Raw genomic sequence first — 12,790 nt, 5'->3', positions numbered from 1 at the left:
TCACAGAAGAGGTTAACATATAAAAGCCAATCATATTTCTATATACTAGCAATACAAAATTAGAAACAAAAAGTTCTAAAAGTAGCATTCATGGGGCGCCTGGGTGGCTCAGTCAATGGAGCATCTGACTTCAGCTCAGGTCATGATCTAATGGTTCATGAGTTCAAGCCCTGCATTTGGGTCTCTGTCGTCAGCACAGAGCCTGCTTCAGATCCTCGGTCTTCCTCTTTCTCTGTCCCTACCCTATTCACACTCTTTCAAAAATAAATAAAAACATTAAAAACAAAATTGCGTTCATGACAGCACCAAAAAGAAATACTTAGAAATAAGTTTAACAAAATATATGAAGGATGTGTATGCTGAGAAGTATATAATGATGATGAAAGAAATCAAAGACCTAAGTAAATAAAAAGATACTCCATGTTCATGTATTAGAAGACTTAACACAGTTAACATGTAAATTCTCATCAAACTGACCAAAGGACTGAAAGCAATTCCAATAAAAACTCCATCACGATTTTTTTTCTTTTCTCTTTTAATGTTTATTTTTGAAAGAGAGAGAGAGAGGCAGAGCATGAGTCGGGGAGGGAGACACAGAATCTGAAGCAGGCTCCACACTCCAAACTGTCATCACAGAGCCGAATGGGGGGCTTGAATCCGCCAACTGTGAGATCATGATCTGAGGGAAGTCAGAGGCTTGACTGACTGAGCCACCCAGGCACCCCCCATCAGGATTTCTTATATAGACAAGACTATGTTAAAGATTATAGTTAGAAGAGAAAAAAAAAAACTAGACAGAACATTCTGACAAAGAACAAACTTGGAGAACTCATACTATCTAATTTTAAGACTTACTGTAAAGCCACAGTAATAAAGACAGTGGGTACTGATCGATGAAGGAATAGACCCATTCATCAATGGAACAGAACAGAGTCCATAGACAGACCTACACAAATATGGCTAAGGTACAGGGCAAGTGAATACAGTTAAGGCAGTCTTTTCAGTTAGTGGTGTTGGAACAACTGGGTATTCATATGCAAAAATAAAAGCCAATACAAAAATATTTGACCACCCCTTACATCTTACATAATATTAACTCAAAATAGATCATTTATCTAAATGTGAGGGGTAAAACCATATTACTTTGAGAAGAACACACAAGAAAAAATCTTCATGACTGTTAATTAGACAAAAAGTTCGCAGGGTATGACTTCAAAAGCATAATCCATAAAAGAAAAAACTTCCTAAATTAATAAAAAAAAAACCCTCTTGTTCTGTGAAAGACACTATTAAGAGAATGAAAATTCAAGCTATAAACTAGGAGGAAACATTTGCTAATCACATAGCCAAAACAGTTTTATATCCAGAACAGAAAAAGAACTCTCAAAATTCAGTATTAGTAAAACAGACAATCCAAGAAAGGATGGGAGTATGTTGCTGGCAGATACGCAACTCTACAAAACTGTCTGACAGTTTCCAACATAATTAAACACATAATTCAGCAAACCACGTAATTCAGCAAACCTACCACTTGGTATTTGTCCTAAAGAAATAACAACTTTTGTCCACACAAAAAAACCTATACATACACAATTGTTTATAGTCGTTTTATTCATAATCATTAGCAGCTGGAAACAATCCAGATGTTCTTTAACTGGTGAATGGATAGTACATCCATACAATGGAATATTACTTAGCAATAAAAAGCCATGAACATTTTGACAACGTGGATAAATTTCAATTATGCTGAGTCAAAGAAGCCCATCTCAAAGGCTACATATTAAAAAAATTCACTTGTATGGCATTCCAGAAAAGGCAAAACTACAAAATCAAATGGATTAGTGGTTGCCAAATGATATGACACTGGAGGGTTTAACCACAAAGGTGACAGAACTATTCTTATGCTGTGATGACAGTTACAGGAACCTATGCATGTGTTAAAATTCATACAAATATACATCCAAAAGGTCAAATCTACTGCATTAAAAAATTTTAAACTAGGGGTGCCCGGGTGGCTCAGTCAGATGTGCGTTCAGCTTTGGCTCAGGTCATGATCTCGTGCTTCATGGGTTTGAGCCCTGCATCAAGCTCTATGCTGACAGCTCAGAGCCTAGAACCTGCTTTGGATTCTGTGTGTCCCTCTCTCTCTGACCCTCTCCTGCTCATGCTGTCTCCCTCTCCCAAAAATAAATAAAACATTAAAAAAAAAAAAGTTGAACTAATGAAAAATGAAAAAACAAGCACTCTTTTAATAACTCCACTGCTTTCTCTCTTTTTTTTTTTAATGTTTATTTATTTTTGGGAGAGAGAGTGGGAGTGAGTGGGAGAGGGGCAGAGAGAGACAGAGAGAGGGAAACACAGAATCCAAAGCAGGCTCCAGGCTCTGAGGTGCCAGTAGAGAACCTGAAGTGGGGCTTGAACTCATAAACCATAAGATCATGACCTGAGCTGAAGTCAGATGCTTAATTGACTGAACCACCCAGGTGCCCTGTCATCCACTGCTATTTCTACTTTTTATTGAAATAAACTACCACCAAAACAAAAGGCATTCCCCCTCTGCCCCAAATGAAGCATATTACAATTAAACAGACTTCCATTTCCAGCAACAAGCCAGACTAGATGTTCAAAGAAATTCTTCCCAATACTACATTCTCCCAAAATGCTTTCTTAAAATCATATCAGAGTTTGTGGTAAAGCAAGGGAAATTGTGAGAGGCAGAAAACAAGGACAAGCAATTCCCTAATTCGAAAACTGTGGGGCCAGTAATATTTTAGAATTCAGAATCTGGGCAGTTTTTACAGAGGTAATGCTCTTGTTTATATAAACCAAGTTAATATACTCTAGCATGTGGGACACCACCACACAGTCAAACACAACTCCAGTTCTGCAGTAAGTTCATACCAGGCCAGGTCAAGTTTTGTTCTTTTAAAAGAATAACTTGTGAGAGTCAAAGCTTTCTGGATTTCTAAATTGCACATGAAGAACTGTGAACCTGCAGGAGCCAGTGCAGATCAAGATGGGCAAAAGTACAGAGGAGAAAGGCCTTCACCTGGGAAAACCACCACCGTCAAGAGACTTGAAGTGTGCCCTTTCCAGCGCAGTTGCCCAGGACCCAAACGGGTAGAAGATTAGATCAAAATCATGCCACAGGCTCTAAGAGTTTGCCTGAAAAACCCAAAACAAATTTTAGTTTTAAGTGGTACGAGGATGGTATTGAAGCTGGCCCCAGATGCAGGACAAAAGCAAATGCAGATATGCTCTGGAATAATCCCATTTAAACAGATTTATCAAACTTCCAAAGATAAAAATCCCAAAACCTATGATCACAGTCAAAACCACTTAAATCACAAGCTACCAAGAGTGTGAGTCTGAAGAGACAAATAAATACTGAATCAGATCCACAAAACTATAGCTACTGGCATTATCTGATGATGAATATATGCTTAATAAATTAAATTAAAAATGGGCTCAAAAGTAGGATGAAAGGATAAAGGAACAAAAGAAGCTAAAAAGTGACCAGGCAAATCTGAATTGTAAAATTTTTTCTAGAAATAAAAAACTCAGTTAACTTTTAAATAAAAATAACATTTAAAAAGTTATTCAACAGCAGATTAGACCCATATTAAGAGACAATCAATGAACTAAATAAAAGACAAATCTGAAGAAACCACTACCAATGTAAAAAAGCTACCTACTATATGATTTCAACTCTAGGATATTCTGGAAAAGGCAAAAATATGGAGACAGTAAAAAGATTGCTGGTTGTTAAGAGCAAGGGATAAAGAGGTAGGAAGAGATGAACAGAGTAGGGCAGAAAAATACTCTAACACCATAAACGATGGATATATGTCATTATACATTTATCCAAACACCTAAGAATGAACAACACCAAAAGTGAACCCTAAGTAAACTATGGACTTTGAGGGACTATAAGTTATCCAGGTGGGTTCGTCAACTGCAATGAATGCCCCTCTCTGGTGAGGGCTGTGGGTGATGGGGGAGGCCTCTGCATGTGTGGGGCCAGGGGCAAATGGGAAGTCTCTGTACCTTCCCCTCAATTTGCTGTGATCCTTAAACTGCTCAGAAAAATAGTCTTACTAGGGGGGAAAAAAAAAGAAAAAAAAAACAAGAAAAATCAAGAAAGAAATCACCTAGCCTTATCAGAAACAAAGAACAGATAAGATTAAAAAAGAAGAAAGGGGCGCCTGGTGGCTCAGCATTGGACTTCAGCTCAGGTCATGATCTCAGTTTGTGAGTTCGAGCCCCACATCAACAGCTCGGAGCCTGGAACCGGCTTTGGATCCTGTGTCTCCCCCTCTCTCTGCCCCTCCTCCACTCACATTGTCACTCACTCTCTCTCTCTCTCTCTCTCTCTCTCTCTCTAACATAAGTGTTAAAAAAAATTTTTAAAAAAAGAGGAAAAACATGGAGCGTGTCTAATCAGAATTCCAGAAGGTGGTAACAGAAAAATTCGCAGGGTGTAATTTCCAAACGAACGTTCTATAACCTGAGGCAGGTTCCTTAACTTTCTCCTAAGTCATGATTTTCTCACGTGTAAAACAGGCTAAGGATGTCCACCTCAGAGAGGTGTTGGGACTGTTAAGTGGGATCCAAGGATAGCACTCAGCACAAAACCCAATAAGGGTCACCTGTTGGCAATTAACAAATAATCACATCTGCAAAGTTCATTAAAATGGTAGTAAATTAAGAATAAGATGAGGATGACATAAGCATATCTGGATTAATGATTTGATTTCAAAATCTGTGGAAGGGAAAGGCAGGACGTTCAACCCGTCCTCACTGGTTAATTCTGCGAATATCCTTCTCAGAGGATCCAATCGCGTAGGGATCCCTGCTGTTTCTTTTTTTTATACGCCACGCCTGTTCAGGACACTTTCCAAATCCTTCCAAATCTGTGAGTGGGTGTGAGGAGAAAAGAAACCTATTCCAGACCTAGCCTCAGCAATCAGACAACAAAAAGAAACCAAAATCATCCAAATCAGCAAGGCGAACTCAAATGTTTACTCTTCACAGACAAAACGATATTCTATGTGGAAAACCCAAAAGATTTCACCAAAAAACTGCTAGAACTGATATATAAATTCAGCAAAGTCACAGAATATAAAATCAATGTACGGAAATTGGTTGCATTTCTATACACATGCCAATAAGGAAACAGCAAAGAGAAATCAAGGAATCGATCCCATTTACCACTGCACCAAAAACCATAAAATACCTAGGAATAAACCTTATCAAAACTGTGAAAAATCTATACACTGAAAACTATAAAAAGCTTATGAAAGAAACTGAAAAAGGCACCCACAAAAAAGGAAAAACATTCCATGCTCATGGATTGGAAGAATAAATATTGTTAAAATGCCAAGATTACCCAAAGCAATTTACATATTCAATGCAATCCCTATCAGAGTAACACCAGCATTCTTGAGAGCTACAACAAACAATCCTAAAATGTGTACGAAACCAGAAGAGACTCCAAATAGCCAAAATAATCCTGGAACAGAAAACCAAACCTGGAGGCACCACAATCCTGGCCTCCAGGCTGTATCACAAAGCTCTGATCGTTAAGCCTGTTGGGTACTGGCATAAAACAGACACATGGATCAAGGGAACAGAATAGAGAACGCAGAATGGATCCACAAATATATGGCCAATTGATCTCTGACAAAGAAGGAAAGAGTGTCCAATGGAAAAAAGTCTCTTTAGCAAACGGTGCTGGGAAATCTGAACAGTGACATGCAGAAAAATGAAGCCGGATCACTTTCTTACCCCACACACAAAAATAAACTCAAAATGGATGAAAGACCTGAACATAAGACAGGAAGCCATCAAAATCCTAGAGAAAACAGACAACTTCTTTGGCCTCGGCTGCAGCAACCTCTTGCCATATCTCCAGAGGCAAGGAAAACAAAAGCAAAAGTGAACTACTGCGACCACATCAAAATGAAAAGCTTCTGCACAGCAAAGGAAACAATCAGCAAAACTAAAAGGCAACCAATGGAATGGGAGAAGATATTTGCAAACGACATCTCAGATAAAGGGTTAGTATCCAAAAGTCTATAAAAAACTTATGAAACTCAGCATACCCAAAAAACAAATAATCCAGTGAAGATATCCAGATGGTTATTGACACATGAAAAAATGCTCAACATCACTCATTTTCAGGGAAATACAAATCAATACCTCAATGAGATACCACTTCACACCTGTCAGAATGACTAAATTAACTCAGGCAACAACAGAGGTCAGCGAGGATGTGGAGAAAGAGGAATCCTTTGCACTGCTGGTAGGGATGCAACCGGTGCGGCCATGCTGGAAGACAGTCTGGAGGATCCTCAACAAATTAAAAAATAAACTACCTTGCAACCCAGCAACTGCACTACTAGGTATTTATCCAAAGGATACAAAAATGCTGATTCGAGGGGGCACATGTACCATAATGTTTATGGCACTATGGACAATAGCCAAAGTATGGGAAAAGCCCGTGTCCATCAATTGATGAACAGATAAAGATGATGTGGTGTGTGCGTGTGTACATGTATATACATACATACATATACATACAATGGACTATACTACTGGGTAATCAAAAAGAATGAAATTTTGCCATTCGCAACAATGTGGATGGAACTAGAGTGTATTATGCTAAGTGAAATAAGTCAGAGAAGGACAAATATCATATGATTTCACTCACATGTGGAATTTAAGAAACAAAACTGATGAACATAGGGGAGGGGAAGCAAATATAAGATAAAAACAGAGAGGGAGACAAACCATGAGACTTAAATACACAGAACAAACTGAGAGTTGTTGACGGGGTGTTGGATGGGCTAAATGGGCAACGGGCATTAAGAAGGGCACTGGGTGTTGCAGGTATGTGATGAATCCCTAAATTCTATTCCTAAACACATTATTACACTATTTGTTAACTAACCTGGATTTATATCGATCAATCAATAAGAAAACATTCCAACCTTTTTATTCCCCTTCTCAAGTTCTACTTTGTAAACTGATTAAACAAACAAACAAACCAAACAGGATAAAGAGAAACAAGAAAACCACATACTTACTTTTCATTAATTTTCCTGATAATTCCTTTAGTGGTGAAGAGGGACTATTTCTACTGGCTACTAGAAGTCTGGAGGTGGCTTCTGGGGTCTCCATGGAGAGCTGATGAGCTCCTGCTCTGGCCATGTCAAGATGGAGAGAGTGGGCACTGTCACATTCCCGGGCAAGCAGCAAGTGATTCTGAATGTTGCTAGTTCTATTATTCAGGCCAATTCCTTCTGATTGAGTCACAAGCAACTGGGCTGAGCTAGAATCCTCCAATCTCTTGTCGAGAGACTCAGTTACAAAAGATGTTGTAGTTTCGTGCTTTTTAGATGGAGAGACAGGCTCGGCCAATGAGCTCTGCTTCACTGTGTTCAGACTGTGTGCTCTTATTCGAGACCAAGTCGTTGAGTGAAAACTCTCAGCCTCTAACCAGAATTTCACCAGATGCTCCATTCTCCGCAGTTCCATGAACTGAATGAAGTAAGGGAGGACAACAGGGTCGCGCAAGACTTGTTCAAGGGTCTTTGAAAGACTGGATTTGGTCTCTTGAGTCTGGTAGTCCAGACAAGATCTGCCTAAAAGAAGCAAAAGATTAGCAGCTCAGTAACAAATAATTTAAGACTGGCAGGTAAGTCAGTCACTTTTAGCATCCGTGGCACCAGCATTCTTGAATAAAGCTTACTTCCCTAGCAATTTAAATGAATAAAGAACTAGAAACACTATAGTTATGGCTTCTAAACAAGCAAAGAAACAACTGTGCTGAACATATTTAATCCATTAAAACGCTCTTTGTAACTCAAGTATTATCTCTTTTATTGGCAGTTCAGATCATGTAAATTCTTAAAAAAAAAAAAATCTTATGATACTAGTCCCAAAGAAAGAAAAAAAGGCCAATAAAAATAGGAAAATATATTCAATCCAGTTAAAAATCCCAGTAAAGCAAATTAATACAAGATGACATTTTTGTTGGTCAAACTAAAGATGTTGTTTCAAAAAGTTAACGAACAAAGGCAAAGAAAAACAGGCTAACACTGTCACCCACTGATGATGAGAAGAAAAAAATGGACAAATCTTTCTGGAGAAGCACTCAATAACAGCGAAGCTTTAGGAATCTCCATGATTTTCGATCCAGTAACTCCACTTCTAGGAACTTTTCCTAATGAAAAATTGTGGATGTGCAGATCTAGCTAGAAAAATGTTACCAAGTCTCAGCACTAGTTACAACAGAATAAAGAGCAGCTCTGGGATTTTAGCTTCAAAAACAAACTAAAAAAACTTAATAAAAATATATTCATTTTACATTAAAATCAATTTAGGCTATGAATCTAACCACAAACTAGTTAAACAAAAAATTAAAAAAATATATTTTTTACATTCACAGCAGTGGCACATTGAGTTCATTTTCATAACATGAACAGGGCTTCATCAATTTTTCAAAAGGGCTTTTCTTAATCCTTAGATATTCAAATCATTTTCTTTTGAAGCACTTTGCGTGTCATCCTTACTGGCTGTCTCATTTTCAATGTTAACTGGGGCATCTTGGTCAACATCACTTTCACAAACTTCAGAAAATCCTGATCCTTTACAAAACTTACAGTATGTTATTTTTTTTTAAGTTTATTTATTTATTTTGAGAGAGAGAAAGAGCAGGGGAGGGGCAGAGAGAGGGAGAGAGAATTCCAAGCAGGCTCCACGCTGTCAGTACAGAGCCCAATGCGGGGCTTGACCTCATATACGGTGAGATCATGACCTGAGTTGAAACCAAGAGTTGGAGCCATGCAGGTGCTCCTAGAATTACAATTTTTTAAATTAAACTTAAAATTTTTTAAATGTTTATTTATTTTTGAGAGAAAAAGAGAGACAAAGCAAGAGAGGGGGAGGGTCAGAGAGAGAAAGAGACACAGAATCCGAAGCAGGCTCTTCTGTGCTGTCAGCACAGAGCCCAACATGGGGCTTGAACTCACGAACTGTGAGATCATGATCTGGGCCGAAGTTGGACACTCAACCAATTGTGCCACCCAGGTGCCCCTAAATTAAACTTTTAATTTTGAGATAATGTAAGTTCAAATACAAGCGTAAGACACAGTATAGAGAGATCCCATGTATCCCTTACCCAGGTTTCCCCGTGGTAACATTTGACAAAACTACAGTCCAGTGTCCCACCAAGGTACTGACATTATTGATCCAACCCACCAACCTTACTCGGACTTCCCCATTTTATCTGTACTCACTCATGTACTTTGTTTCATGCAATTTTATCATACGTAACCATCAATATACTGAACAGTTCCAATGGCATATGGATCCCTCATATGGCCTCTTATAAGCACCTTCTCTGTTCCTAACATCTGGCAAACACTGTTCATTTCTCTAATATTGTTATTTCAAGAATATTATACAGGGGCGCCTGGGTGGCTCAGTTGATAAAGTGTCCAACTCTAGCTCAGGTCACACTCTCACCGTTTGTGAGCTGAGTCTTGTACTGGGCTCTCTGCTGTCAGCACAGAGCCCGCTTCGGATCTTCTGCCCCCCCACCCCCAGTTGTGCACATGCTCTCCCAAAAATAAAGGTTTTTAAAAATCACTTAAAAAAATACTATACTGATGGGATCATACTGCATATAACCTTTTGGGACTGGCTTTTGACTCTCAGCATAACTCCCTTGAGATTCATCCAAGTTGTTAGGTATATCAGTAGTCTGCTCTTTTTAATTGCTGAGTAGTATTCTATGGCATGGACGTACCGGTTGATTCAACCATTCACTCACCCACTGAAAGACAGCCAGATTTTGGCTTTTAAGCTTCTATGAACATTGGTGTGTAGGTTTTCTATGTGAACGTTGTTTCCATTTCTCTGGGATCAATGCTGAGTGCAATCGATGGGTCACATGGTAACTGCATATTCAGCTTTGTAAGAAACAGCCAATCTGTTTTCCAGAGTGGCTGTACCATCTCACATTCCCACCAGCAACACAGGAGCAAGCCAGTAAAACCTACAATTTCATTTTGTGACCGATACAAATGTTGTTTGTAATGTCCTGTTGAGTGTGACCCACCGTAAAAACTTTGGCACCTCTGAATAAACACTAATGTAAGCAAAGATGTCAAAAGAGGGATTAAGTTTATTAGACATCAATTTATTCATCTTTTTCAATTTTTTTAATGCTTTTTATTTATTTTTGAGAGACAGAGAGAGACAGCTGGAGCAGGGGAGGGTCAGAGAGAGAGGGAGACACAGAATCTGAAACAGGCTCCAGGCTCTGAGCTAGCTGTCAGCACAGAGCCCGACGCGGGGCTCGAACCCACGAACCGTGAGATCTGACCTGAGCCGAAGCTGGATGCTTAACCGACTGAGCCACCCAGGCGCCCTTATTCATTTTTTTCAATTTATGATACAATGATACGCAATTTTTACAAGTTCCAAAATCTGGGTGACAAAAATTCAGATAACATCAATTTATCTGCTGCCTATCTTTGGGTGGGACGGGGGGCAAGGGACAAAGAGAAGGTGTTTTAACATAATAGGGATCCTACTGTACACAGTTATGTGACCTGCTTTTTAAACTTTAACTTTAGACATTTTTCTGTGTTATCTTCAAATTTTTAAACGGCTAACCCCTATTCCAAATATAGGTACACCACGAGCTGACTACTTCATTGAGAGATGTTTACACGCTGTTCCTCCTTTTTTTGCTATCACAAATAACACACACATACTTGAATATACACCTCCTTGTGTATATGTAAATATATCTGAGGACGAGATCTTTTATTCTGATAAATACTTCCAAATTGCCTTCCAAAAAAATCTTCACCAATTTATACTTCCACTAAATAGGAGTGGCCATTTCTCTTCTACATTAACATGCAAATTATCAAACTTTAAATATTTGCTCGTGTGTTGGCAGAACTTATTATTTAAATTTGCATTTCCCTGAGTATGTATGAAGTGAGGCATCTTTTTCCTATAATTAGTAGCTAAATATATTTCTTCTTCTCAAAATGGTCAAATTTCTACAGAGAATGCTTTACATTTTATACCCTCAGGAACACCATAGAGCACCATTCGTTTTACACATAGCTGTTATTTTAAATACATTTCCTCAAAGCCCGTTCCAATTATAATTCCAATATATAATTATAAATGTGGCCAGAGCTTCACATATTACACTCAACTCCTTCCTCCAACTGCAAGTTAACAAGAAGCGAGTCACTTACCCAGGTCACCAAAGTGGGCAGCCTCCATGTGGCTTGGCTGCTTTTTAAGCGTTGCTGTCCTGCTACTTGAGGAGTCCATGTTGGCGGAAATGGCATTGATTGCAACATGACTTGGTCCTGCCGCCTCCAGCAAGGCATGATTTTTAGTGCTTTTTTGTGGGGAATGTACAGATATTGAAGCTACAATTTTTCAAGAACAAATGGTTAAAAATTAAACACAATTTGATCATCTAAAACGGTCTCCTAAAAGGGCTTTAAGAGAACTTTTATTTTTTTTTAATGTTTTATTAATTTTTGATACAGAGAGAGACAGAGCATGAGGGGGGGAGGGGCAGAGAGAGAAGGAGACACAGAACCGGAAGCAGGCTCCAGGCTCTGAGTTAGCTGTCAGCACAGAGCCTGACGCGGGGCTCGAACCCACGAACGTGAGATCTGACCTGAGCCGAAGTCGGAGGCTTAACCGACTGAGCCACCCAGGCGCCCCTAAGAGAACTGTTAAAATTAAATCCTGTAACACCTCTCTCTCATGTATGCATATTCAATACTTAGGGGAAAGGTAAATTAATCAAGGAGCAGAAAATCAGAAAGAAATGTCCTATTATTATTTAAAACTCTCAAAATACTGTGCCAAAAATGAAACTTCATCTTTTTTGTCCAAGGAACAAAAACCTAAAACAAAATAAAAGCTTAAGGGGAAAAAATAGAAAAATTCTCTTCAGAATACTATTTTCTTTTTTATTTTTCTTTTTTTAGTAGGTACCACACCCAATGTGGAGCTTGAACTCCAACCCTGAGATCAAGAGTCACATGCTCCAATGACTGAGCCAGCCCCTTAATTTACTTTTTAATTGGGTAGAAAATTTCTCTATTTAATAAAAAACATTTTGATCCAAGGTCAAGCTGCTAAAATATAAAGCACACTTAAAAATTTCACAAAATAGGGGCACCTGGGTTGCTTCCTTAAGTATCCACCTTTGGCTCAGGTCATGACCTTGCAGTCATTGAGCTGGAGCCCTGCACTGGGCTCTGTGCTGACAGCTCAGAGCCTGGAGCCTATTTCAGATTCTATGTCTCCATCTCTCTGCCCCTCCTCTACTTGCGCTCGCTCTCTCTCTCTCTCTCTCTCTCTCTCAAAAATAAACAAACATTAAAAAAAAACCAATTTTTTTAAATTCACAAAATATATTTGCTTTAGTAGTCTGAAGAAATATCCTATTGACCTCAGAATAAAGAGATTCGTTACCTATTTATTAATAGGAAATAATTGACTCCATATTATAATACTGTCAAAGTAATCCTGTGACCTTGTTCCCATGCAGCTGGATCAAAATTCTAGCTATCCCCACAAATATTAATGACTCTTATTCAAGGGTTTGAGGAAGTTTTGGTTTAGTACATTGCTTTAGTGAGAAGGACAGAAGAGACACAGGCCACCTAGCATCCCACACCCTCAAGATAAATACTCTTAGACAACTAATCTTGTAGCTACTAGCGCTATTTAT

The 12,790-nt window shown here is 38.7% G+C and overlaps 1 protein-coding gene across 1 annotated transcript in view; it reads right to left on the bottom strand.

Annotated features, from left to right (window-relative positions):
* Positions 1-12,790, bottom strand: part of AKAP10 (A-kinase anchoring protein 10) — a 71,441-nt gene that overhangs the window by 45,352 nt on the left and 13,299 nt on the right. Inside the window, exons 3-4 of the mRNA XM_029926944.1 lie at positions 11,289-11,468; positions 7,089-7,646 (exon numbers count right to left, since the gene is read on the bottom strand). Coding sequence (XP_029782804.1) covers positions 7,089-7,646; positions 11,289-11,468 — 738 coding nt within the window. The remainder of the gene's footprint in view (positions 1-7,088; positions 7,647-11,288; positions 11,469-12,790) is intronic.

Source organism: Suricata suricatta, chromosome 17 (assembly GCF_006229205.1).
Source record: "Suricata suricatta isolate VVHF042 chromosome 17, meerkat_22Aug2017_6uvM2_HiC, whole genome shotgun sequence".
Lineage (NCBI taxonomy): Eukaryota > Metazoa > Chordata > Mammalia > Carnivora > Herpestidae > Suricata > Suricata suricatta.
Note: the sequence above shows the minus strand (reverse complement) of the source record. Positions and strands in the feature narration are given on the sequence as shown.